We start from the raw sequence: 27,485 nt of genomic DNA, 5'->3' as shown, positions 1-27,485 counted from the left end.
ACGCAAGGCCAACAGCACCGTAACTCATGCCTGTACGAAGCTTTTCTAACACGTAGCCTTCTTGTGCTTAGGAACACTGGACAGCGCTTCAGCACTATGCTCGAGGGCCATTTAAAACAGCAAAATCACCAACCAAAAGCACAAAAATGCGAAAAATATCCCACTAAATACCCACAAAAATGACACTTGTTTACAGCATGAGAGCTGAAACAAGAAGGCAGAGTGTCGCCTTATTCAGTCTCAGCTGAAAACGTGCACATCATGCGACCCAAACCTGTCCCATTCTGCGTACGTCCACAGGCTGGACAGCGCCCAAACTCAAACGCGGCGGGGCGGAAGGAAGGGGCGCCTGCCACGACGCCCTGCCGCCGGCGGGGCCGGGCAGGAGAGCTCACGGGGGCCTTCCCCGTCTTCCAGTCCCTTCTTCACGTGACAAAACAGGCCCCGGGCCCTTCCACGTGCCCCGCTGGGCCGAAGCGTCTCCGCTGCCCCTGACGTCACCAGGGCTCCTCCGGGGCCGCTGCGAGGCCCGCCCCGGCGCTGACCTCACGGCCCCGCCCCTCGCCGTGACGCCACAGGCCTCGGCCCCGCTCCAAAGCCTACCCGCCTCCTTCTGACAGACGCGCGACGGCGACCTGCGGAGTCGGCCGTTCCTGCTGCCGCGGCCGCCGTGGGTGCCGCGGGGACGGTGAGTCGCCTCGGCCATTCGAGACGGCTTCCCGCGGAGCCCCCCGGAGCCCCGCGGAGCGGGACTGGGCGCTCGCGGCCCTCGAGGGAGGGGATGACCTCGGACCGCGGAGCCCCCTCCCCTCCCCCGCCCGCGGCGCCCGCGCGGTGCATGCTGGCGCTGTAGTTCCCCGAGCCCACACCGCGCGCCTCGGGCGTGGGGACGGACTACTTCTCCCAGAGGCCTCTGGGCGGGCGAGCGGGGGGCGGTGTGCGTGCAAAGCCCCGCTGGGCTGAGGGTCTCGTCCTCCGATCGCCTGCACCCTACTTGTCTTGGCGTTCGCTCGGCCCTGGGCGCCTGGGCTCTCGAGGTAAAGGGACCCCGGGGGCGGCGCAGCGGGCCCGTCGCCTCCTCCTGGGACGCTGATACAATCCAGAACAGCCCTGGGGGTTTTGACGTCGTACCGTCGCTGGGTTGGCCGGCCACCCGCGGGGCTGCGGGGACAGCTTAGCCTGGTCCGGGCGGGCGCCGGGGCCCGGTGCGCGGGTGCTATCGGCCCGCTCCTCGGGTCCCGCTTATCACACCTGCCACATCTTCTGTAGGAAAGGTTGGGGAAATACCATCTCTGGTTTCTGCGGAGGCTGTTTCCTTAAGGAAAGGGAATCGGGAGGAGAGTCCCGGCGACAGATAAGCCCCTGCTGCGCTGCATGATGACCTTGGCAGGCCCGAGGGGCCCCGCGCGGCTCTCCCTCCCCCTACCCGCTCCGCTTGCCAACATCTGTCAATCCCAGTGCGCGCGGCACATGCCGGGCCAAGTGGGGAGGCGGTGACCTGGTCTGGCTTTGGGCCCAGCTTCATGCCATCGAGGACCTTGGTGTAGTTGAACTCACGGCGTCATGCGAGCCCGGGTTTGGGCACTTGACTCGTTTATGGGTGTGTTTCTGTTTTCCCCTAAATGTTCTCACGAGGCCTCTCAACAGGTGTCAGGTAAGGATTGAGCCCCTGTAAGTTTCTCCACACGTAGGCCGAAAATCCTCTGCATCACAATCACCCGGGCCCTTGTTAAAAGGGTCGACTCCTGGGGCCTACCCCCCGAGGTTCTGATTCAGCAGTTATGGAACGTGGTCCAGGACTCTATATTTAATAAGTTCCCCAGATAATTCTCGGGCACACTTGGGGATGCGAACCTCTGTCCTAAAGCGAGGAGGATGGAGGACCTTGGGCATAACATTTATACCAGTTTTTAACCTATTCTGGAGCCTGCTGCCGGGGAGGGCACCGCCTAGGCGGGTGTCACCTCTCTCCTTGGTACTTTGTTCCTTCCCTCAGGGCGAATCTGAGAGTTGGGTGGGGAGAGGCATGGCAGCTCTGCCTTGCCCTCTGCCTCAACATTTAATTTTGACAAATTTCAAACATACTAGAAAAGTTGAAGAAATTTTACAGGGAATACCCATAGAATACCACCTAGAATGTGCAACATTTCATTGTGCCTTATCATAAATCTAACCATCCAACAGTCCATCTTGTTTTTTGTTTATGTGTGTCAAAGTAAGTTGTGAACATCAGTCTGTGTCCCTCCCAAATAGTTAATCGTGCATATAATTGCGTAGTCTTAGGATTCTTCTTGCTTATTGTTTTTTAACTAACAGAAGCCCTGGGTATTTGCAAGTCTCTCTGCCTGTCTCCTATCCCTGAGGAGCGGGAGGTTTTTCTGTAGGATGGGCCTCTGGAACCAGGAACGAGCTTTCTGTGGGCTCTTACAAGATTTGAAAACAGCAGGACATGGTTCTAGAATCACCCTAAGAGCAGGAATATGGAACGTGTGACATAGAATAACATTTCAGGGAACAAAACTGTTTTGAGGGGGAGCTAATGGAATGTGTCCTGATAGCCAGGTTGCCTCAGCAGATCGTGTTGGCAATAATCAATGTAAGTCACCAGCTTGCACGTTCTCTCTCGGCTTATACTATAAGCTTGCCCAGTTTGACCCTGCTGGTTCGGTTTTCTAAAGCTTTAGGGGAACAGGGCTGCATAACTCAGCTGACAAGCTTTGAGTCCCTTGGGCCCAGGTACTTTGTTCCATAGCCACAAACAGCAACCCCTAACCCTGTTCAGTTGTCTGAGAGGGAGAGAAGAGAAGAGTGAAGAGGCATCTCCACTTTCAGAAACACCATTCAAAGGGCATGGACATATTTTTACTCGTAGAGGACACAGGGTAGTGTGGCAGTTAAAGTCATGGCATCTTAGATTGATGTTTCTGTCTTTATGTGGAGGAAGGCAGTTGTGCTGGTGAGAAGGCAGCGTGCAATGGGAGCTCTGCAGAGAATGTTGGCCCTTAGTGGGGAGGAGAGAGGAGGAGAGCCAGGCTGGCAGTGGTGGCATGAGGTTTATTGTGCCTCCACAAGGGGACTTGAAGACAGAGTGCACAGAATGGAAATGTGCAGGTTTCTGTCTCCTGGTCTCTGCATAGTCAGGGCTCTCTCAGACACGTCTCCTGGGACGGGGTGGAGGCTGCCTTGTAATTTAGTGCTGCAGAGGAGTGGGGCACCTGGCTTTGTGGCCTGTGGCAGAGCCCCTCCCTTGAGAGGGCCACTCACCCAGGGAGAAGCAGGTCCGGTCACTCCTGAGCCTGCAGCCTCACTACCTCTCCAACACTGAGAGTCATCAGGCTCTGGTGCTAATGGGGGGGTCCTGGGACCAGTACTTCCTAGACTGGGCAGACCACGCTGGAGGCCTTTCTGTCACTTTCAAGCTGTGTGACAAAGCATTTGCCCTCCCAGAGCCTCCCTTGCCTCATCTGTGATAGGTGAAGAGCAACACCCAGGCCAGATGAAGACCTGTGTCCCCTGTAAGTGCTGAAAAGATGAGGGTCCCCTAATGTTAGACAAGAACAGCCCATGCAGTGCAGGGTAGGGGAGTCCACTGACATTCTCACTCTTTCCATGAAAGCTGTTGAGATGCGTTTTTGGTAACGTCGGGTCATGTTTCCAGAAAACATTTCTCATCACCTTTTTGGTGCTTCTGATCTGTGGGTTCTGTGAGCCCCTGCATGATCTGTCTACTGGATGACCCAGCTCCATCTCTTCTTAGCACAAGGAGGTGTCATGAGGGTCCAGTAAAAACTGCGAATGTGCTGGATACATAACGTGCTCATAAGTGTTGATTCAGTCTGAATTCAGATCTAGTCGAATGTCTGCACTTCCCCTTCAAGGAGAAGTAGAGGCCAGGGAAGGTGGATGGCGGTGGAAGCGTGGACAAGTTTCCTTGGGTGGGGTTCGAGGAGAATCCTAGCCCTTCAGTGCTTCGGGAAGAAGCGAGCTGGTTGTCTCCGTTCTAATTAACGTTAAGAGCAGTAGCCTGACAAGTTGGGGAACAGCAGGAATAGATTTCATTGGCGGTGTGTGCCCTTCGTGTGTGCTTTGTGCCCACTGACAGTGCTCTCCCCTGTGTTCTGTAGCCGCAGCAGCCGTGGGGGCAGCCCAGGTTTCTGTCTCACAGCTGAGGAAGCAGCTGGAGCGACTGAGTGGCTTGTCCATGGGTGCCGAATAATGGCCGAGCAGGGCTCCAAACCCAGCTCTCCTGCAACAGCAGGGACTGAAGGGAGCGAGGCTGAGGGGAAGCTGGGCTCTCCCAGCCCCATCGTGAAAGCTGCCCCATGGAGTTGAGCCAAGAAAGGGGTTTTTTCCTGACTGGATTTTTAGCCATAAATGAAGACACTTTCATCAGGAAGCTGGTGGACTCCATCTCGGCCGAGGCTGTGTTCTGGCCCCATGGCTGTGGGTGGTGGGCATTTGGGTTAGGAATAGCATAGGAAGCCTTGTCAAGTTAACCCCAAACCTCACGGACTCACCTATTCAACCAGCCTGTGTCAGGTGCTGATCAGGGTCCCAGGGATCTGAGTGGGAGAGTCCCACTGTTTTCCAGCGGGGCGATGAATGAGGGCCAAGGAAACCCTGGCAGATTACAAGAAAGGCTCAGGTTTGCTGGACAGAGGGTGGGAGAATGTTTGGAGCCTGAGGGAAGGGTCTATGAAAAGCTCCTTTGGTGGGGGTGGGGGTGAGGTTTGGTTGGTTTGGAGAAGGGTGAGGTACAGTCTGGGGTGGGTAGAGCAGTGTGGTAGAGAGATCTGGAACGCTGGGGCAGGTGTGGACTTTTCCCCTTAAACCTTGACCAGTAGATGAGATAGTGGATCTGAGAGCTTTTGGAACGATGGCATTAACAGTACTTGCTGACAGGTCAAGGCGTAACGGGCAGAGAAAAGTCTGGAATGCCTCTCAAACATCCATCTTCGTGACTGGGGTACTGCTAACTGAAACACAGCCTATGGGATGGGGAAGAGAGCTCCTGCCCACAGTACCAGCCAGGCTGTGTCACTCATCCACCCAGTCAGCCGATATTTGATATGCTGCTGGGGGCTGTGGAGAGACCTGCCCCAGGCACCACCCCTGCACTCTAGGGGCTGCCCGTCTGACCCGGTAGGCTGGCCCTTGACAACAGCCTTCTGTTTGCTCCCTGCTCTTAGTGACTGTTGCCCCAGGCTTGGAATGCCTTGCTTGCCTTCCTGAAGGGCCTGCCTAGGGCCCACCCAGTCCCTGAAGCTTCCCCAGTGCCCCAGCCCACAGACCACCCCTTCCCCTACCAGAATACCTTATGTCATAGATTCTCATTGGGGTTTTGCTCAGTATGTTTTATAAATTCTGCAGTGTGGGCTGGTTTCCCAGCTGGATCTTCGGTTCCCTGAGGGCAGGGACCATGAGGTGAGTGACTTCCATAGAGGGTCCATAAAATGTTGGCTAAATTACAGAGTCAAGAATCTTAAGTATTCTTAAACAGGTAGTCACTTGAAAAAAGAAAAAAAACTTGGATAGTGGGTTTTGCTGAATAAAACTGGCTTATCCTAGAACTGGAAGAATTCTGCGCTGCTCCAGGTGAGAGGGCCTCCTGTGACCACTTCTCAGCTCTCGGACTCCCAGGCATTCTATATTGCCTGAGGCTCACGCCTCAGTTTCTGCCCCCATGTAGGCAAGCTCAGGTTACCTGTGTTTATCTGCTTTGCCTGGGGAGCGTGTGGGACACATGGTGACCCATTTCTCTGTGGCTGCAGTCAAACTGGCCCTAAAGAAACGGTGCCTGTGGAGGTGGGAGCTAAGTAGTATAGGGTTCCCCACGCCCCGCAGCGGCCTCTTGATAACAGGACTTTGGGGGACCCACATTAGTGCAGCAGGCATAGTGCAGGAAGTGGAGAAGTGTGGACAACCTGACCTCCCAAGCCCTCCATCTCACTCAGAGTGAAAGTGGGTGTTCTTCAGTGGCCAGAGGACCTGGCCCTCCTCCCCTCGCTGCCTCTTCAGCCTCTCTGTCCTCGGCTCCTCACACTTGCCGGGCACCCACTCTGCCCCAGCCACCAGCCCCGGGCTGTGTGGACACACTCCAGGCCTCTGCACTTAACCTCTTCTTGCCTGGACCTGTTTTCCACAGCTGTGTACATGGCTCGCTCCTCACATCCATCCAGTCTTTGCCTGAATGTTCCCTGCTCAGAGAAACCCTTCCTACTTAAAACGGCAGCCCCGCGGCACTCCCCTCCCTGCTCTTTGTTCCTCCATGGCATGCCTCACCATCTGATGCCTTACATATTTTACCTATTTCTGTGTTTTACAGCCCCCCCCCCCCCCCCACCGGAATGTAAGCTCCATTAAGACAGACGTTTCCCCATCTTCAGGACCTAGGAAAGTGCCTGACGCTAGTGAGTGCTCCGTATTTATGTGCTGAATAAAATTGCATGCTGTGCCTGCATTTCAGCTGTCCCATTTTTCTGTGGCTGGTAAAGTCCTGAGGTGTAGGGACCATGGTCTATGAGCGCCCTGTCACTCCCTGAAGCGCGGGGACTAAAGTTTGAATACAGAGTTGAACTCCCAGGTGAACATTCAGTGGTAGGTCCTAAAGTCAGCTGGTAGAGCAGAGACTTCATGGTCCAGCTGCCCTGTGAAGTCCTCCAGTTGCCTGTGAGCTGGGAGTTCAGAGACACTCGCTACAAAAGGAGACAACATGCACACTCCATGTCCCCTTCCCCTCCTGAGCCCTGCCCTCACCGTGAGGCAGGGAGACTGGTCAGCTCACTTCACTTATTTCTCTTTTTTTGTTCTGGGTACAGTGAAGGCCATGTAAACTCATGATAGAATTCCACTGTGTGAAGCACTTTGTGGGCAGTATAAGATCCTACTCAAGCATGTTTTGAGAAAGATTTTGGAGAATGTGTGAGGAAAGAGCCAGGGCTGGGACAGGTGCAGTGGAAGGAGCAGTGGGCGGGAGTCAGGACTTGTCTCCCAGCAGCTGGGCCAGGCTCTGGGTCAGGGCGTGGCCGAGGGCGGGCGCTGAGTGTCTTGCCCACAGTTATCTCCCGCCCTGCACCCGGTCCTGCCTGTGGTGGGGGCTTAGTAAACGTTTGAAGACTAAACGAACATCCATCTGCTGAGACTTTGGACTTCGTGATCTCTAATGACATTTCAAGCCTGAAAGGTGGTCTCCAGTCGTGTGAATCATAGAGAAATACATGCATGACCAAAAGTAAGGCAACCCTAGATATCACATGCGCTCCCATTTTTCCCAAGGAGAAGATCCAGAATAATGCTTCTCTCCCAACTGGCACAAGTGAACTCTTCAGGTCAGATGTCCTTTTAGAGTGACAGGAATTTAAACTTCCATCTGCTGTATGTTCGTGTCATGTAATTTAGAATACTGATGAGATTTCTTCCCCACTCACGCTTCCCAGAGCACTTTTGTTCCCGTTCTTCCCTTTCACCTTTGTGGACACTGTGTCCTTGTCATGGATGCCAGACCCACGTGATGATCACTGCAGGTGGTCTGAGCGCCCCTGGCTACAGGGACCCATCCACTGGAGAGTGTATCCCTGGCCCGTTGTGTTTTCTCCGGGTTTTTCCATCAGTCCTGTAACACAGCTTCTTCCCATGTGCCCTTTAAAGGGGCATTTATGGCAACGTCCAACCATTGCAATTATGGGGTCTCACCCAAGGAATGATTACTAATCTGCTACATGTCTACTGTCTTTTGGCTTTTTTCTTTTAACTGATTCCATCCAGGTGACCTCTAGAAGCACGTCACGCTGGCACTGACTGCAGTGAACGTCCTTCACCCAGCAGTGCTTTGTTCAAAACAATGGAGAGAAGGCCCTGTAATAGGAGGGATTTAAATGATGCAGAGACACTCCATTACTATTCGGAGTGAAAATGAGGAGGACTCTTGTATATATTCAGGTATATACAGGAACTCCGAGCAAGAGAAGGCAGAAAAGCAAAGCCATTCTCTTGGGAGCGTAGAGGTTTGCTGCCTCCCATGGAATGGGGGGACTTGGGTAAGGCCTGGCTACAGGCTGAGCTCCTCTCCTGGGCCAGCGAGACCAGGAGGCATTTGTGTCCAAAATAAGACTCCCAGCTGGGTGGCCATGACTGTAGTGGCCATGTGGCTTGGCTGCACTTAAGGGCCTCTCGCTTTTTCCTAGCTCAAGGTGGTACGTCTTGATCTCAGATAACTGATTAAAACAGTCAATCCAAAGACTGTTCTGTGTCAGCTCTATGAAGGCAGAGATAAGGATTTTTTCTTTTCAGGCCTCTGTTTTGATTGCCTGAGTGATGGTTCTTTAGACTCGTGGCATTTCTAAAATTAGTCAGCCTTTTAGTTCCCAAGTCCTGCCTGTCCGACAGGTATAGATGACTTGCTTATTCACTGGTGGTTGCAGCTGTATCTGTTTGGCTCCTCATTCCCCTCCTGTCCATACTTTCTCCTTCTGTGCCAACAGTGGAACACGCAGAAACCAAGCCCCTGAGCCCTGTCCTGCCTGGGGCCAGCTCCGAGGGCTGGAGATCGCTGGACAACAAGTTGGAGGCCTGGGCTATACTCCCAGTATGGCCAGCTCCAGCTAGTGGCCTTGGGCAAGCCCAGTAACCTCACTGGTCTTAGTTTTAGCATGTCTATTGGGATTTTTTTTACCTACCCTCCTCTGCCCGGAGACCCTCTGCTGGCTTTCCAGGCAGTTCTCTGAGACTAGACCACCTTGGATGGCCTTTACATTCTGACTTTCTGGATCTAGACCCTCAATTTTCCTGGAGCACTGGGAAGGTGACCTCCTATAGAGACCTGACTCATGCTACCACAGTCACGTGAGACTGATGTAAAGACCATAACGCCAGCTTATGAGAGGAAAACTAACAAACAGTCTAGTCCTTGGGTTTGCTACTTGGAGCATTTCTTTTCCTATAGGCAGGACTAGATTATAGTCAGAGGCACCTTTCTGGAGTAAGAAGGAATACACATAAATTTAACACAATTATATGAGCATGTTGAGGAAGAAACCAATCAAAGGAGCTGCCCATCCCAGAAAAACTAGAAACTACACGTAAATAAAAAGTTTCTGGGGCTGGCCTGGTGGCACAGCGGTTAAGTTCACATGTTCCGCTTCTCGGCAGCCCGGGGTTCACTGGTTCGGATCCGGGTGCAGACATGGCACCGCTTGGCAAGCCATGCTGTGGTAGGCGTCCCACATATAAAGTAGAGGAAGATGGGCACGGATGTTAGCTTAGGACCAGTCTTCCTCAGCAAAAAGGAGGATTGGTAGTAGTTAGCTCAGGGCTAATCTTCCTCAAAAAGAAAAAAAAGTTTCTGTATGTGTGTTTATATATAAACAAATCCAAAATCTCACTACCCAGAGAAAACCCTTCTGAACATGTGGTGTGTAATGTATATGTAAATACACACTTTTAAAGTAGAATCGCACTATACATACTGCTTTTATGTTCCTTCTTCATTCAGTGCTGTATCAAGACCATCTCTCTATGTCAATAAAAATAGATGTATATTATTTTGGGGGGGCAAATACAGTTAAATTGTGTAAGTAAACCAGATGGGTAAGCAGTCCCTTTGGTTGACCATCAAGAATTGATACATGTCAACATGTTTGCATGTGAATCTTTGCTCATGTGTTCATTTATCTGTAGGAGAAATGCCTCGAAGTGGAATTTATGAGTCAAAAAGAACATACAAATAGCAAAACTGTCCTCCCGAAAAGTCATGTTACGTGCTCCGCTGTGGCCCAGGTGCTGCTGAGGCTGTCACGGGAGACAGAGTGGTTTGCCAGGGCTTGACAGGAATTCTGCATGATGTGAACTGTATGATTCTTATTGTCATCATCATCACAGTTCCTAGAAATCATACTACTTTTTAGTTTAGAACCTTTCTTTGAGTCCTGCCTTGTTGATGTTGCTTGTGATAAGAGCAACCAATGTATTCTCTTTCTTTCTTTTTTTTCTGTCATATTGTGTACTTGCCTTCTCATGCTCTGTTTGCATCTCTATAAATACAAGTAAGGAAAACAATTTTTTGTGTTTATTGAACACTGTGACAGGTTCAGAGCTGTGTGATCTTCATATACGAGTCATTTATGCCTTATCACAAATCTGTGTGTCAGGGGTGGCTGCTGCCATTTCACGGATGAGAAAACAGAGACTCTGGAAAGTTAGGTGGCCAGATGGCTAGCATGGAACCTAGTGCCTGGGCACCAGTAGGTGAGGATTCTGCCCTTCCAGCTTGGCCTGTGACATCAGGGCTCAAGCCTCCCCGTGGAACAGCACGGGCAATGGCATCTGGGGCCACTGGCTTAGGCTAATCTACTTGCTCTGTTGAGACATGATACTGACCAAGGAGGAGTGTGCAGGGCTGGATGGGAGGAGAGCAGACAGATGGGAAAACCACGTCTGCTTTCTGGTCCTTTCTGTGTCTTAACTTTAGCTTGTTTTGAAGTGTTTAGAATTCCCAAGGCATTATGTACATCCATGTTCAAGTGTAAAAATAAATGGTTCACAGCCCCCAGTGATGCTATGTGAGGGAGGAATTGTCTCTCTAGTCCTGCCTCCATTAATAAGGACAATGGAAAATGGGCTGCATTCAGGATTTCCCAGTCCTGCAAGTGCTGGAACTTGGCAGTTTGAGGGTCTGCTCAGCGAGCCTGTGGCCGCCACACTGGCAGAGGTGGTGTGAGCTAGAGAAGCCGTCTTTGGGAAGTCCGTAATGGGAGCTTGTCAATTATGGGCCACTTATTTATGTACCTTCAGGCCTGAGTAGTGCTATATATTTTTAATGACACTTGTTTTCCTTCCTTGTTAATAATTAACTGGAAATTTACCAATCACAAGTAAATTCTGGCTACAGTGATTTGAGAATTGCTGGAAAACTAGCACTTCCGTATCTCTGATTATTTGGATCAGGTCTGGCTTCATTTACTAGGAAACACAAAGTAACAAGTTCATTTGTTTCTCTCTCACGTGGCAGATATGGGAGGTGGTCAGTTCAGTGCTGGAATGGTGTCTCCATGGTCATTCAGGGCCTGAGCACCTTTGGTCAGCCTTAGTACGACTTCCATTCCCAAGGGCACCTTATGGTCAAGCATGGCTGCTAGAGCTGTCACATCCATATTCCAGGCAGCAGGCAGGAGGTCAAAGGTCCATCTCCTGGCTGAGGTGGCTCCCCTTTTAACACCTTCCCACAAGTTTGTACCTCACTCTGCTTATGACTCATTGGCCAGAGCTTAGTCACGTGGTCACAGGTGACTGCAAGAAGGGCTGGGAATGTCTTACAAAGACACTGCTGCCCGGAATAAAAATGGGATTCTGTCTTCTAGATGGGGAAGCTGAGGCTCAGAGAGATTAAGTAACTTGTCCAGGCTCATACACTCCATTGGTGATGGGGGGGCACCACTCCGTGGAGAAGGGCGGGGGTGCTGCTGCCAGGGTGCTGTGAGCTGCTTGGCCCTGTGGTCCTTGTCCTGTCTCTTGGCCCACATCCTCCATGGGGATCTGTGGTCTGTGAGCTCTGGTAAAGCAGCCCTTTGGACTGAGTCCCTCTGAAGGAGTCCTGAGGTTGGGCACGGGTTCCAGGAGGCTATCTAGTCACTACCAGCAGGTGCAGCCTCCATCATTAGGCCTTGTGTCTTACTGTTCCTGCCGCTGTCCCCCATCCCCTCCTTTGCCTGCTGGTCTCTAACTCGGCCTCCTCCTCTTGGCTTACTTGGAGAGAGGTTCCCTGACCCCCAGAATGGGCCGATCTTTCTGTACTTTCACAGTGCCCTAGACTTTGCTGTACATCATTGGTCACACTTTGTAATTAGGTTTGGGGGTTTTGGTGTGATTATTTAATGCCTGTCTCCCCCACTCAATGTAAGCTTCTGGAAGGCAGGGACCACGCCTCTCACTCCCTGCCACTCCCCCAGCCTGTACCCAACAGAGTCGATGCTACACAACTATCAGCATGAACAGACAGTTGGCTATTCCCAGAGGAACCACCATACCCTCTTCTAGGGCTTCTGTTGAGTGGCCACCACATATACTGTTCTTAAGCCCACTCCTGGGGACTTGAGAGAACAGGACAGTACGTGGCATTGCCCAGGGAGTCATTGGCCATCCCTGGCAAATAAGTCCCCCGTCATAAGGACACCTCACACTGCATGGTCCTTCATGTCTTATCCACATCTGTGTCTCAGTTCTCATGCAGCTTCCAAGGTGGGCAGGTGGAGTACGGACGATGAAGTTACCTGTGGACCAGGCCTCCCTGGGAAGGGGCATGTCCCATTGGGCCTGCATGCTCGGCAGGGGCTGAGTGTGCCCCCCTCCCCATATCTCCCCATATCCTGGAGACCCAGGGGACCCAGGAGAGTGTTTGGCTTTCACCCTGGGTCTCTGCCCCTCCCAGAGCAGTGGGCGCCTCCTTTGTTCAGCAGATGGGAGGCTGTAGGAGAGGCACAAAGCTGCCTTTCAGTTTCCCCAGCAAAGCCCCAAGCCCTGCTCCTGGCCAGATGCCTGGAACCTGCCTCCTGGGGACAGGGGAGCCCCTCTGAGGCCAGCTGGCATCCTGGTGCCACGGCTGCTGGGAGGGTGAGCTCCTGGGGGACAGGCAGGGAACAGGCCAGCCTGGCCCTGGGAAATATGGCCCTGCAGCTTGTTGCCCAGCCACCTCCCTACCACCAGTGTCTTGGGTGGACGCCCAGGGTTTCTGGGCAGAGTGCCCTTCCCAGGGGCGTTACTGACCGTGCAGCTCCAAGGCAGCCGCCTGTAAGGAGAGATGGCCCTTTAGGAGGATTGCTAATACAGATCTTCCTCGACTTACGATGGGGTTACGTCCTGATAAACCCATCGTTAAGTTGAAAATATTAAGTAAAAAATGCATTGAACACACCAAACCTACTGAACATCATAGCTTAGCCGAGCCCACCTTAAATGTGCTCAGACATCTACATTAGCCTACAGTTGGGCAAAATCATCTAACACAAAGCCTATTTTATAATAATGTGATGAATGTCTCATGTAATTCATCGAATAGTGCACTGAAAGTGAAAACCGGAAGCTGTCTGGGTACAGAATGGTTGTCAGTGGGTCAGTCCTTCACCCTCGTGACCGCAGGCCTGACTGGGAGCTGTGGCTCGCTGCCGCTGCCCAGCATCATGGGAGAGGATCGGACCACATTCGCTAGCCCAGGAAAAGATCAAAGTTCAAAATTGGAAGTGTGGTTTCCGCTGAATGCGTGTTGCTTTTGCACCATCCTAAAGTCAGAAATCAGAAGTCGAATCATCATAAGTCGGGAACCCTCTGTATCTCTTCTTTCCAGAAGTTGTCTCAGGAATCTCACAGAGCAGGTGGCCTCAGCTTGGCTGTGCTGCGGATGAACTCTGCCGGGCTGAGCCGCTCGGGCTGGGTTTCATTATGAGTCCCCGGGACCCTGTGGGGAGTACACACCAGGTTCCCTGATGTTGTGGGAGCAGAAGCTGCCATGGCAGAGGAGTTGGTGCCTGTTGTGTTTTCCTTGTTCTTGGAAGTTGTTCAAAATAAAGGATGATACTAGCAGGTGCTATTTATTCAGTGTTCTTGTGTGTTAGGCCCTAAGCTACTGCTCTGGGCATTTTGCATACACTGTTTATTTTAAAGTTTGCTCCAACCCCAAGAGGTAGGCATGATTACCCCCATTTACAAGTGAAACAGGCTCAGTGAGGTCACATATCTAGTAAATGGTTGAGCTGGGTCTGACTAGTCTGATGCTTCCTTGAAAGCCTTGCACGTTGCAGCAAGCACATCCCTGGGGCAGGGCCTTGGTGCAACAGCAGCTGGCTTGGACTCACCAGGATGGACCACTCTCAGTCTTGGAACTCAGTCCTCTGGGCTGCCTCACTCTGCTTTGCCTGCAGCCACCCTCTTACAGTCCAGGGGTTCCCCTAGCACAGCGGTTCTCGAAAGGTGATGTGCAGTCTCTTGGAGGCTTCCTGAGACCTTCCAGGGGGCGGAAGGGCAGAACTGTTTTTATATCAACAGTAAGACGTTGTGAGTTGTATTGCCTTTTTTCATTGTGTTGGCATTTGCGTTGGTGGTGCAGAAGCAATGGGGAGGGAAACTACTGCTGGGGTTAGCTTGACTCAAACCATACTAGTCGTTGTTGTAATTGTGTTCACCACACACACATGCCAGTTTCATTTAAGAAAAAGCAATAATGGGCCCAGCTTGGTGGTGTAGTGGTTAAGTTCTCGTGCTCCACCTTGGCAGCCTGGGGTCTGTAGGTTGAGATCCCAGGTGCAGACCTACACACCACTCATTAAGCCATACTGTGGCAGCATCCCACATATAAAATAGAGGATGATTGGCACAGATGTTAGCTCAGCAGTAATCTTCCTCAAGCAAAAAGAGGAAGATTGGCAATAGATGTTCACTCAGGGCCAATCTTCCTTGGCAAAAAAAAGAAAAGAAAAGAAAAGAAAAAGCAGTAAAAATGATAACTCTATTAAATCTTGACCCTTGAGTACACATCTTTTTAATATTCGGTAATGAAATATGAGGCACACATAAAGCACACACACATGAAGTATGATGGATGCCACAAGGAAAAGCACAACATGTACAGTTGTTTGAGTTGTGAGCTCAACTACCTTTTTTTGTGAAGCTCCATATTTACTTAAAAGAATAACTGACACACAAACTCTGGGTATTCAGACTTGAGGAGTTAGCAGATGTTTTCTTGAAAATGAGCAAAGTGAGCCTGCTGCTTCAGGAAAACAACTGACCTCTTGTTTTTGTATATGTTGCCAATGATAAATTTCTTATCCTATTTGTTGCCCATGATAAAATTTGTGCTTTCAAATGAAAATTAGTTAGAATTTTGGAAAACTTCTGTCACTGTAAGCTTGCCAAACTTCTGATGAGACTGGTGGTGATACTAATGATGTGATTTTTCTGAGGGGATATATTATTTAATGAGATGTGTTAAATTGCTAGATCTACCTGATCAGGGCTCATAATCATGAACCAGTATTTTCCAAATGACCCATGCATGATGTTACAAAAGATCCATCCTAAAAGCAAGGTAGCCCAATGAATTTTATTGTAACAGAGTAGGGAAAATTCATTGGTAAGAATTCAGATTGTCTATCACACTTGAAACTACCACTTGTCAAGTGTGGGTGTAGTATCGAAGACTAGCCACAGTTCTCTGCAAAGACTATTCAGATCCCCCTCCCTTTTCCAACCACTTATCTGTGGGAGCTGGATTCCCATTACCTGCTTCACCCACAACAACCTATCACAACAGATTGGATGGAGAAGCAGAGATGAGAAGCTAGCCATCTTCTCTTAAGCCAGACATGAAAAACATTTGCAAAAATGTAAAGCAATGGCAGTCTTCTCATGAAATTTGTTTTGGAAAGTAGTTATTTTAAAAACTTATTTATGTTAACATATAATGAATTTATTGTTATTTTTAATCAATTAATAAATACTTTTTTAAATTCCTCATTTTTGACTTCTAATATGGTAAGTATTGATAGATATAATCCACAAAAACAGAATCTTTTTGGAGTCCTCAACAGTCGAGTGTAAAGGGGTCCTGAGACCAAAAAGTTTGAGAACCACTGCTCTAGCAGACCCTCAGGGAAACTAATGTCAGAGAGTCCTCCTTCTGGGCACCGTCGTCTCCCTCCATCTCTTCCTCATCCCCCTTGCTCATTGTCAGTCCTCCTGGAGTGCCCACTGTGCACAGATGGCTTTCAGCTTCAGATTGCCCCTCCCCGCCCTCTGAGTCAGTGCTTTCCTCCGGAAGGGGGTGTTGGTGTACTTCCTCAAGAGGTCCTGTCTGGGGTGGGAGAGACCTGGGGCGGGGGCAGGGTTGGTACCCCTTTGGGTGTGTGCAGGACAGTTTAGCCTGCAGAATCGAGTTTGCAGCAGTGGCTGTAGCCAGTGAGCAGTATATCCTGCTGGCCCGGGCCCGGACCCACCCAGCTCCCACAGGGAGCCTGCCTGGCCGGCTTGGGCTGCTGCCAGTTGGCCAGCTTTGGCCCTGGACCAACAGCAGTGCTCCGCAGTGAATGATGAATAGCTGGGAGCACAGCAGAATGCCAGAGGCATTTCTCAGGGCCCAGAGGTCTTGTTCTTTCAACTCCTCTTGGAAGTGGGGAGACCCAGAGGGAAGCAGCTGAAATTGGCACACCAGGAGGCAGAGACCCATCCCCTCTTCCTGACCAGAGTCAAAGCTGCCCATCACTGACCTATCCTGAAATTGTATTCTTTTCAAATTTTTTTTATTTTTAGTTATGCAGTAATATACAAATACCTTCTGGTTGTTTTAAAAAAAAAAAGTATAATGAAGGAAAGCCTTGCCTCACTGGACTGTGGCTGCCATGCTTCAATCCCAGGGGCAACGATCTTGGTCTGGGGTGTTTCTTTCTCGTCTCTTTCATTTATATCTGTGTACACACAAAGAGAAACATCCAGGGCCAGCCCTGATGGCCTAGTGGTTAAAGTTCAGCGCGCTTTGCTTCAGCAGCCTGGATTAGGTTCCCAGGTGTGGAACCACACCACTCATCTGTCAGTAGCCGTGCTGTGGTGGCAGCTCACATAAAAAGAGGAAGATTGGCAACAGATGTTAGCTCAGGGCCAATCTCCCAGCAAACAAACAAACAAACAAAAGAAATATCCAGATCTGAGTGGGTTTTGTTTTTTGAGATATAGTTCACATACCATAATCCACATATCATATAATTCACATACCATATAATTCACAGTCATAATCCACCCGTTTAAAGTGCAGTTTAGTGGGTTTGGTATGTTCACCAATTTTGCAACCATCACCACTGTCTAATTCAAGAGTATATTCATCACCCCGGTAGATGTGTTTTTTGACCCTAAAGTGTTCCCTTCTTCTGCATAGCAAGTCTGCCAGATACTGGACATGTGCCAGGCCTGGGGTTTTAGTCCCAGATCCCCAGGAAGACTGAGGCTCAGGGAGGGTCTTGACTCCCCATAGGAATCAAGGCCAGGGCTGTCTGACTCCAGAGCTCCACACTTTGCCTGGTTCCCCTGTTTTCCATTAACGGGCAGACAAATCCTTGCCCCTCAGAGAATGGGAGAGGGGGCTGGGGTCTCGGGTTCTTGCCATCCTGACTCCACATTGGAAGACTGTGTGTTCTTTCCTTGCAGCTGTCACATTCCTCCTGGCTGCTTAGAGTATTGTGTGGGATGCAGACAGAGCCTGGGATTGGTGGGGTTGGAGTTGGGGTGGGTGGAGGGCATTGAGGCAGTTTTGCTTGGTTTCATGGCCCCATACCCTAACACCCACAGTGGGCATCTCAGAATGTCGTTTTCATCCTCTTACCTGGGAAAACCCTCACCTGGCCCCTCCTAGAGCTCATCCAGAGAAGAAGCAAGAGCTGCTCTGTGTGTCTGAGGCCTGATCAGTCTCTGCGACGTGGCTGAAGACAGAGCTGTGTCGAGGGGCTGAAGCTGGGCTTCCAACTTAGGGATATGGAGCAGAAGTTTCCACTCTAGAATGGATCCACAGTGAGCGCTGAGAAGGCCCAGGATCTGCAGTGGCTGCTGATCCAGCCCAAACAGCAGGTGACACTCAGGATTCCACTGGGCTGAGGAGGGAAGCTGTGGGTGTGGCTTTGCAGAAAGCGCCTGGCTCTGTACCTGGGAGAACTGTGTCCTGCCCCCAGAAACCCCCAGCACCTGCTACCCTCGGGAAGGTGACACTGTAGCAGGGAGGGGGCAGGTGGTGCGTCCACAGACAGACAGACGTGGAGACATACTTCATCTCACTTTAGGGTGACTGGAATAATTCCCTCCTACGTAAAGAGCATGGTGGATTCTAGGCTGTATTGTTGTGGGCATGGGCCAGATCGGGCCTCAAGGGACACGTGTAGGCCCGCTCTCTTCTCTCCCCTGTAGGAGTCCCAGAGACCACTCAGGGCCTCTGGCTCCTGGATACACTCCCTGGGGCCTCACTGTCCCCTGTGGCAGGCTGTGGCCCTTTCCATTCGACAGGTTTTCTTGCAGATCCTCTGAAGGAAACAGGCCTGGCATATGAATGAGAGTGAACAGCATGGGAAAGCTGCGGACTTCACAAGTCTTGAGCCTTCGAACTCAGCCACCTGCCCCTTGCAGCCTCCCTGCCCTGGCGAAGGTCAGGATCATTCCAGGACAGTCCTCCACTTGAAAATGCAGTCGAGGGGACTTTGATCTTCTTTGTCAGTTTGACCCTTGAGGCCTCTGTGACAGGATGCCATCCAGTAAACCAGCTTCCGCCCTGCACACATTTCTGGATACTGCTTAGTTCCAGGCCAGACTTCCAGCTTCTGGAAAGCAGCTCTGCCTCCCCAAGAGCCCGTGGCTTCTAAAGTAAGAGCTGTCGAGGCTGGGACGGCGGCACATCCCTTTTATCCAGAGCTAAGTGGAAATTCCCCAGCATTCCTAAAACTGTGCCTGAAAACAGATAAACAGGAATTTAAGGCTCAGAGGAAGTCCTTGAAAACACTTAAAACTGTGACTGTAAGGCCGTAGGACCCAGGTGTGCAACTGAGCCGTGTTTACTTTCTCTAAAATGGAGGTGCTCAAAGGGCTGCCCTGTCCGCTGGTCTGATGACTGAGTTCATACTTGTTCAGGACACAGCACAGTGTAGCCCCCACAGCAAGCACCCAGGGAATGTTACCTGATTCTTAGGATGGTGTCAAGATTACTACTTCTCTAGGTCCTGATTCAGTAATGTCTCTGGGACCTCTGCAACCCCGCAAAGTTTGGAAGAGAAGTATGTTCCTAAAATGTACCACCTGCCCTCGTGGCCTGTGTTGGGGGTGACTGTTGCTACACGTCATTGAACCTCTGACAGGTGTGCCAGCACTGTTACGCTGTTACATGACTTCATTTAAGAATTTTAATTCTCATTTAATGTGCTTTGGGTCACTGAGAACACCTCCTCCCCAACGCTCTTGGATGAGCTGGGATGAGTGAGGCGCTCATGAAACCTGTGGCAGAGTGGATTCTGAGCTCTGAGGCCCTGGGTGCCCTGTTTTTGTGCCCTCACACCTGTGCCGCTGCGGCTCGGCACCTTGTTGGCTGGCCAGCTGCTGAGCTGTCAGCTGCATCTCTCTGTTCTCAGAGAATTTATCTGTATTTTATTATTATTTTACTAGGTAATACTTCCGCATCCACAAAATCCAGAGTGTAAAGGGGTGCACTGTGTAAAGTCTGTGTGTCCCCAGAGGAGCTCCTGTTTGGTTTATGATAGACTTAGGAAGGTTTTCATACAATTCCCTATTTATTCACAATTCAGAGCTACAAAATCTAAACAGGAGGCTGACAGGCCTGTCTTGGGTTTCCAGGGCTGCAAATTGACTTTATTGAACTCCCAGGACCCCAGGCCTCCCTCTCCTCTGTTGGGAACTGCAAACCCATGGGTCTTTCGGCCCCTTCCTTAGCCTCTTGTAGCTGCCACTCTGGCTCCTGCCCAACAGCCAAGTTGCTGGAGCTGTGATCTCAGATTCCACATTTGCATCTGTAGCCTAATTTGAGCAGTGTGCATTTTTACTGGAAAACTGTTTTGCTTTTGGACATGTGACTTTTTCAAATGATTATTGCATTCTTGGAGTTTTTATCACACCTCAAATAACATAGTTTTGTGGGAATGCATATTTGGTTTTATATTGGGAGGTGCTGGGGGGACCTGGCGTTTGAATTCCAAAAATCTTCACAAGCCATTTTTCAGAAACCTGCCTCCTTCATATTGATGGATAGGTGCTAGGTGCAGAGGGGAGGGGAGGAGACAGAGAGAGGAGCAGCAGGGCCCCATGGCCCAAAGGAAGGGGCAGGAGCAGGTGGTGGTGCAGTCAGCACCTGGAGTGGAAGTGTCCTGTGCATGTTCTGGGTGTCCATGTGGTCTGCGGCAGTGCCCGCTCTAGGCACAGAAGACAGCTTCGAGTTGGGTAGACACCAAGGGGAGGCCTCTGCCCTGTGTGCAGGGCTTGTACCGTCATTATGATGGTGGAATTTGAAAAGTAGAATTATCGTGCTCTAGGAGACAACGGAATTAGATCTAGTGATTTTGATGAAAAGGCAGGCCACACCTGCATCCTCAGAGGTGGCGCATGTGCGTGCACACTCCCTGGACATGGAGGGCCCTGGAGACCCAAGCTGGTTCCTTTTAGAACCTGAAGGTGCTCAAGCGACTCACCAAGCACAAGGCAGCTTTTCTTCCTGGCCTGCTCAGAGTGTCCCAAGGCCTGGCTGGTTCCCTGGTGAGCCAGGGCTTGGAGGTGGACAGCAGTGCCACTCCAGAGGCATCCCAGGTGGGCAAGGGATGGGAATTTGTGGCAGGTGCCGGCCCACGTTCTAACACTAAGCATATTACAGAGTTTTCCAGAGACTCAAGTGAAGCCTCTTGTGGAAGGCTGCCTTTTTCTCCCATTAGAAGGGCACCTGGTGGGCTGGCAGTGGCCTGAGATGAGCCCTGAGGGCCAGTGCACATAGCCAGTCGCACCTGGGGTGGCGGGGGACTTCTGTGACATCGTCCAGTGGCTATGGTGCTCCCTGTTCTTGACCTTGTGCTGTTGGAATTCACCTGCAGGTGAGGGGTTGGGGGCAGGAGAGGCATGCCAGGATTCTAGACTCAGGTCTGCCTCTAATATGCCACGTGACCTCGGACAAGTCTTTTATTGGCTGCTGTGTCTTCAAAGGATTATTATAGGTAGCAACTCACAAGAGTGGGCATATAATTTATAAACACTTGGGAAGATGTTCTGCCTCATAGTGATCAAAGAAATAAAAGTAACCATGTGTCATTTTAACATTACAAATTAGTGATAATAGTAGTATCCAAAATTTGCACTGTAAATTGGCAGCATCCTTCACTAAAGGCATAAAATATCCATACTCTTTGACCTAATAATCTTACTTCTGAGATTATAATAATATAATAATTAATATAATAATCTCACTTGGGCAAGTTTAGCCCAAGGACATAATCCAAGAAAGGGAAAGAGCAATTAGCAAAAGGTGTTCCCGGTTTTTTATGAAAGTAACAAGTAGCATTCTAAGTGCTTCTTGGTCAAGTGAATGGTGATGGGTCCGTTTGGAGTATTAAAATTGATGGTCATGGGGTCTTGCAAGATGAGGATTATGTTAAAAGAATTTAAAACCATTTGTCACAGCAGCAATTATGATATAAAAATGCAAGTGCCTGTGCATACAGACTGGCAGGGACATGCAGAGACGGGCTGCATTAGGGTGATGAGATTGGGCAATTTTGTTTTCCTTCAGTTTTTAAAATGAGGGTTTTTTTTTTTTAATTTTTGGGGGGTTTTTTTGAGGAAGATTAGCCCTGAGCTAACATCTGCTGCCAATCCTCCTCTTTTTTGCTGAGGAAGACTGGCCCTGAGGTAACATCCATGCCCATCTTCCTCTACTTTATATGTGGGACACCTACCACAGCATGGCTTGCCAAGCAGTGCCATGTCCACACCCGGGATCCAAACTGGCGAAACCCGGGCTACTGAAGTGGAACATGTGCACTTAACCACTGCACCATCGGGCCAGCCCCAAGATGAGTTTTATTGATTATAATCCACATACCATATGATTTCCCCATGTAAAGTGTGCAATTTAGTGGGTTTTAGTATATTCACAAAATTGTGCAACCATTATTAGTTTTGGAACATTTTCATCACCACAGAAGGAAACTCCATACTCACGATTCTTTGTCTGCCCAGCCCCCAGCCCCTGGCATCCACTAATCTGTTTTCTGTCTCTATAGATTTGCCTGTTCTGGACTTTTCATATGAAGAATCACACAACATGTCTTTGTGTCTGGCTTCTTTCACTGAGCATAATGTTTTCAAGGTTCACTTCAGGTTGTAGCATGTGTCAGTACATCATTCCTTTTCATGGCCAAATAATATTCCACTGTATGGCTAAATACACGGTTTGTTTATCCATTTATCAGTTGATAAGACACTTGAGGGGCCTGCCCGGTGGCCGAGTGGTTAAGTTTGTGTACTCCACTTTGGCTGCCCAGGGTTTTGCCAGTTCAGATCCTGGGTGTCGCATCACTCATCAAGCCATGCTGACGCAGCGTCCCACATGCCACAACTAGGACCAACAACTAAAAATATACAACTGTGTACCTGGGGGCTTTGGGGAGAAAAAGGAAAAATAAAAAATCTTAAAAAAAAAAGAAAAAGACACTTGAGTTGTTTACACCTTTTGGCTATTATGAATAATGCTATGAACATTCTTCTACAAGTTTTTATGGGGACATGTTTTCAGTTCTCTTGGGTACATAGCTAGGAGCAGAATTACTGGGACACCATTTAACATCCCCCCACAGCCATGTGTGAGGGTTCCCGTTTCTCTACATACTTGTTACCGTCTTTCATGCTAGCCATCCTAGTGGCCATGAAATGGCACCTCGTTTGGGTTTTGATTTGCATTTCCCTTTTGGCTAACGATATTCAGCCTCTTTTCATGTGCTTATTGGGCATGTGTTTATCTTTAAAGAAGTGTCTATTCAGATCCTTTGCCCATCTTTTAACTGGGTTGTCTTTTTATTTATGAGTTAGAAGAGTTCTTTATATATATATATATTTTAAATATATGTATATAAAAATATATCTATAAAAATATTTTCTTTTGGTGAGGAAGATTGGTCCTGAGCTAACACCTGTTGCCAATCTCCCTCTTTTTTGCTTGAGGAAGATCATCACTGAGCTAACATCTTCGCCAATCTTCCTCTATTTTGTATGTGGGTTGCCACCAGGGTTTGATGAGCAGTGTACGTCTGCACCTGGGATCCAAACCTGCAAACCCTGGGCCACAGCAGCAGCATGAGAACTTAACCACTATGCCACTGGGCCAGCCCCCTTTATATATTCTAAATAGAAGTCCCTTAGCAGATACATGATTTGTAAAAATTTTCCTCCATTCTGTAGGTTGTCTTTCCATTTTCTTGATGGTGTCCTTTGAAGTACAAGTCTTTTTTTTTGAGGAAGATTAGCCCTGAGTGAACATCTGTGTCCTATCTGTCTCTATTTTATATGTGGGACGCCTGCCACAGCATGACTTGATGAGTGGTGTGTAGGTCCACGCCCGGGATCCAGACTGGCGAACCCCAGGCTGCCAAAGCAGAGCGCGCAAACTTAACCGCTACATCACCAGGCTGGCCCCTGAAGTACAAGTTTTTAGTTTTGATAAAATCAAATTTATCTTTTTAGTCTTTTGTTGATTCGATTTGGTCCCTCTGCCCCTTCCTGATTTGTTAAATATTTAAACTTACGGACCCCAGGCAGTTCTGAACTTAACACTGGGGGGCTCTAGGAGGGAGCTACACTAGGAGAGTTGCTTTTACTGTGTATCTTTTTGCACTGTTTAGATTCTTTTTCTAGTTCATATTATTTTATTTCAGTTAAAAAAAAAAAGAGTCCCACTGGAAAATGCTACTAATTTTTAGCCTTTTATGATGCTGAATAGAGTGAAAGGAAGCGCCTTACTAATGGGGATAGAACACAGACCCAGGGGCAGGAATGTCGCCTGGTTGCCCTGCTTCTCACCCATTGCCCAGCAGCAGGCGCTCAGTGAACCCTGTGAAAGAAATGAGGAAGTGTTTCACTTGACAGACACGATCTTCTTCCTTCCCACACCATCCACTCCTCAACAAAAGCAAAGAGGTGCCCAGCTGGCTTTAGTCGCCACCATGGAGCTACCAGGAGACAGCAGCTGTGAGAAGGGGAAGGGGGAGCTGACTGGGTAGAGACGCAGGATGGTGCTGTGTTGGGCGGTGGCAGGAGCGTGGCTGCGTTGGGGCCAGGTGCCCAGGGCCAGCTCTTCCCTGGTGCTGAGGGCACTGCCTGTTGTTCTCCCCCTCCAATAGCTCCCCAGAGCCCTGAGTGACTGTCCAGACCAGCACTGCAAGGAGCCTCACCTGCCTACCTCCTGAGGACCTGGGATTGAGGTAAAAAGTCTCCCAGATCCCCTCCCGCAAGCCCACCACAGTGCCTTGGCGCTGCCTAAGTAGGAGGGGACCAGTGGCCAAGCTGCCCTGTGGGGAGCCTGAGATGAGGTTCCCAAGCTACCGATGGGGGGCTCACCTTCCCAGGTTCTGTCCTCGCAGGGCTGCCCTCACCCTCTGGCTTTCATACAGGAAGTGCAGGTAACCACAGGTTGGTAGCTTCTTGAGAGGTGTGGAGGATGGTGGCTCTGGGCTGGAGTACTCCCAGCAGTGGTGGGACATCTCCAGGGCCTAGAGGGAGCCTGGTGACCGCTCTCCCAAAGGAACTGGTCCCAGCCCATCAGCCCTGCTCCGTCCAGAGCGTGGAGATTTACGTGGAGGAGAGTAAAAGGTGACATGAGCCCGAGGGCAGGGGATACCTGCGGGAAGAGCCACAGTAGGCCCTATGTGCTTGGGCTCAGCAGAGGCAGCTCTGAGGACTGTCAACACCTTGTGCAACAACCTCTCAACACAGACCAATGCCCAACTGCCTAGTAGCGGGGCTGGGAGCTTAGTTCACGTTTGGGTATTCCCTTCAGGTCCAGGAAAAGTGGTGAAGATGTCGAACGAGCCACCCCCTCCTTATCCTGGAGGCCCCACAGCCCCCCTTCTGGAGGAGAAAAGTGGAGCCCCGACCACCCCAGGTAGGGTTCACTGCTCCTAGTGGTCCCATCCCTTGACTGTCCCAGCTGCTAGAAGCCAGTGCCTGGAACAGCCCTCCCACCCAAAGGGCAGCTGGGGCCCTCTGAGCTTCCTCTCCCTACCTCTCTGTCCAGGCCGCACCTCCCCAGCTGTGATGCAGCCCCCACCGGGCATGTCGCTGCCCCCTGCAGACATTGGTCCCCCACCCTATGAGCCTCCGGGTCACCCAATGCCTCAACCCGGCTTCATCCCCCCACACGTGAATGCAGATGGCACCTACATGCCTCCAGGTAAGTTGGGAAGAGATCTGAGGGGAGCGCAGACGGCTGCTGAGCCCAGCACCCAGTGCATCACCTGGGCTGCTGTCCAGCCTTTGTTGCTGGCGGGTAGCCCGTCTGCACGGGTATTTACTGTAGGGGCAGAGGGGCTGATTGTGGGCATGTTAAGGTGTCCTAGAAGAAGACACTGTTGTGCAGGGGCTGTGGGTGAGCCAGAGCAGCCCCAGACCCTGCCTGGAGGAAGGCTGGCTCCTGGGAAGGCCCCTCTGGCAGTGGCGGGTGCTTCAGGAGCCTCTCCTTGCCAGGAGTTACACAGGCCAGAGAGGGGCCCAGGGCTCTTGCACAGGCAGCCCCGGGCTAGGTGGGCTGGTCTGTGGCACTCCAGTGCAGGACCTGACGCTGGTAGGGAGGAGAGTCTTGTGGGTCTGAGAGGGACTGGTGAGCGGTAAGGCTTTCCCTCCTGTGGTAGCCCTGCCTGTCAGAGTCAAGGGAGCAAGCGCATCAAGCTGAGACTAAGGAGAGGAGAGATCAGGCAGGCCCTGTTGTCAGCTCTCTGCCATGTCTGGCTGGGCCAAGTAGCCTCTCTGTCTTGGTCCCCATGAGGCTAGGACCAGGAAGGGCTGAGAGAATGTGGATGATCACTTGGCCCAGGTCCTCATCCCTGAGGCCTCACCCTGCATCGTGGGTGCTGGGGGCCTTAGGGGTTTGTGCTCACCTCTCACATGGGGCAGATGGCAAGCAAGTGACCTGTCTTTGCTCCGTCTTCTGTGCCGTTCCAGGTTTTTACCCTCCTCCAGGCCCCCACCCACCCATGGGCTACTACCCACCAGGGCCCTACCCACCAGGGCCCTACCCTGGCCCTGGGGGCCACACGGCCACAGTCCTGGTCCCTTCAGGGGCTGCCACCACGGTGACAGTGCTGCAGGGAGAGATCTTTGAGGGCGCACCTGTGCAGACGGTGTGTCCCCACTGCCAGCAGGCCATCACCACCAAGATCTCCTATGAGATTGGTCTGATGAACTTCGTGCTGGGCTTCTTCTGCTGCTTCATGGGGTAGGTGGTGTGGGTGCTCGCAGGGTGGGGGCCTCACCTACCCATCACCATGCTGGAATAGGCCCGGGCCCTCAGCACCTTCCCTTCAGGCTTTCCCGTGTCTCCCTGTCTCTGATGCAGGTGTGATTTGGGCTGCTGCTTGATCCCTTGCCTCATCAACGACTTCAAGGATGTGACGCACACGTGCCCCAGCTGCAAAGCCTACATCTACACGTACAAGCGCCTGTGCTAACGGAGCTGGGACAGGACTCCCCGCTGTCAGTCTGGTCCCCTGTGCTTCTCTCCCTGCGCTCAGTGGCTTACTTCCCTGCTCCCACTTGGGGGTGGAAGCCATTCCACCGGTCCCCTGGAAGTCTTGTCTTCTTCGCCTTGCCCTTCCCTGAGCATCTGACTCTTCTGGCAGAAATTCTGTTGGATTTAAGGCCAAGGGTCAGCAAGTGGCAGGGGGATGGCACTGAGCTTGTGTGTTGCTGGTTTGCTTGGTGTTTGTGATCAGGAAGATAAGCTGGGAAGGCTTTCCTCGCACGGTCTCCCTGCTGGGGTCTCATTCCTCCATTTCTGAATGAAGTACAGGTTTGGTCCTGACTCTCCCTGGGACCAAAAGCAGCCAGAGCAGTGGCTGGTTCCCCGGACTTGGGGCCTGCAGCAGAGCTGTGCCTGTAGCCACAGTCGTTTCTGATCTGCTGGGCTGAAAGCAGGGCAGTGGACTCAAGCATGACAGGGTCATAAGGCCTGGGTTTCTTTCTCAAGTGCTAGAGGCATGATAGGAGGAATGACCCTGACCCTCAGAACTCTTAGGAACACTTAACACATTGTCCAAGTGCCCAGGAGACACGTGGGGTAAGACAGAGAGATCAGCACACCTATAGGTCATGGGGTAAGTGATTGGGCCCTGTCTTGCCAAGAAGGGACTTGCCTCTGGCCCCTGCCCAGCTCCCTTTCTGGCCACACCTCTGTGAACCCATTTTTGCCGGGTCCAAAAAGAATGCCCAGGAGCCTAGCCCATCTGTCTATACCATGTCCTTGCTGTGTGTGGGTGCGACCTCTGCTCTGTAGCTAGTGTGCCCTAGCTGGGACCAGAGATGGCAGAGAGGAGGGGCCTCCTTGTGGGCGCACTCAAATTTGCAGTGTGTTCCCCATGGATCCTCTTTCCAGTAAATGTGGGGCCTTTCGCCCTGGCTGACTCATTGTCTCTGTGCTTGCTCCAGCAGCAGGCGCTGGGGCACTGGACTGGGGACAGGCTGGGGATGAGGAAGGAGCAGCCACAAGTAGCGGAAGTGCCCTGGTGGACACCAGCCCTGCCCTGGGCCTGAGCCCACATTGTCTTTATTTCCTGAATGGTTTGTCTGTGAACTTGCCACGTAGACTGCTGTATCCTGCTGCCACCCCTTTCCTGGTCTCGCACTGCCACTGCATGGCCTCCTGTCACTGAATTGTGGCCGGTCTCAGTTTGTAGTTTCTCATTAAATTGGCCCTTTCACTCCCCCGCCCTGGG

General features: G+C 51.1%; 1 protein-coding gene across 8 annotated transcripts; it reads left to right on the top strand.

The window, feature by feature from the left end:
- The first annotated feature begins 336 nt into the window (after positions 1-336).
- On the top strand, positions 337-27,485 carry CDIP1 (cell death inducing p53 target 1). Of its 8 annotated transcripts, none has more exons than XM_046665973.1 (8): positions 867-1,037; positions 17,387-17,598; positions 18,040-18,166; positions 23,901-23,981; positions 24,557-24,661; positions 24,794-24,949; positions 25,717-25,990; positions 26,111-27,485. In XM_046665973.1, exons 5-8 carry the CDS (start codon positions 24,577-24,579, stop codon positions 26,220-26,222), a joined length of 627 nt encoding a protein of 208 aa, XP_046521929.1. In that variant the 5' UTR covers positions 867-1,037; positions 17,387-17,598; positions 18,040-18,166; positions 23,901-23,981; positions 24,557-24,576; the 3' UTR covers positions 26,223-27,485. The 8 variants fall into 8 exon arrangements, with proteins under 8 accessions (XP_046521932.1, XP_046521928.1, XP_046521925.1 ...); XM_046665974.1 differs by having other exon boundaries at positions 18,028-18,166; XM_046665976.1 differs by lacking the exons at positions 867-1,037; positions 17,387-17,598; positions 18,040-18,166 and adding an exon at positions 337-688 and having other exon boundaries at positions 26,111-26,247; positions 27,202-27,485.

This window comes from Equus quagga, chromosome 7, assembly GCF_021613505.1.
Source record: "Equus quagga isolate Etosha38 chromosome 7, UCLA_HA_Equagga_1.0, whole genome shotgun sequence".
Taxonomy (NCBI): domain Eukaryota; kingdom Metazoa; phylum Chordata; class Mammalia; order Perissodactyla; family Equidae; genus Equus; species Equus quagga.
Note: the sequence above shows the minus strand (reverse complement) of the source record. Positions and strands in the feature narration are given on the sequence as shown.

Coding starts and splice junctions, on each gene's coding strand:
- CDIP1 (XM_046665976.1), top strand. CDS start 24,577: ATGTCGAACGAGCCACCCCCTCCTTATCCTGGAGGCCCCACAGCCCCC. Junction 24,950..25,716: donor TGGCACCTACATGCCTCCAG/GTAAGTTGGGAA, acceptor GTGCCGTTCCAG/GTTTTTACCCTCCTCCAGGC. Junction 25,991..26,110: donor TTCTTCTGCTGCTTCATGGG/GTAGGTGGTGTG, acceptor TCTCTGATGCAG/GTGTGATTTGGGCTGCTGCT.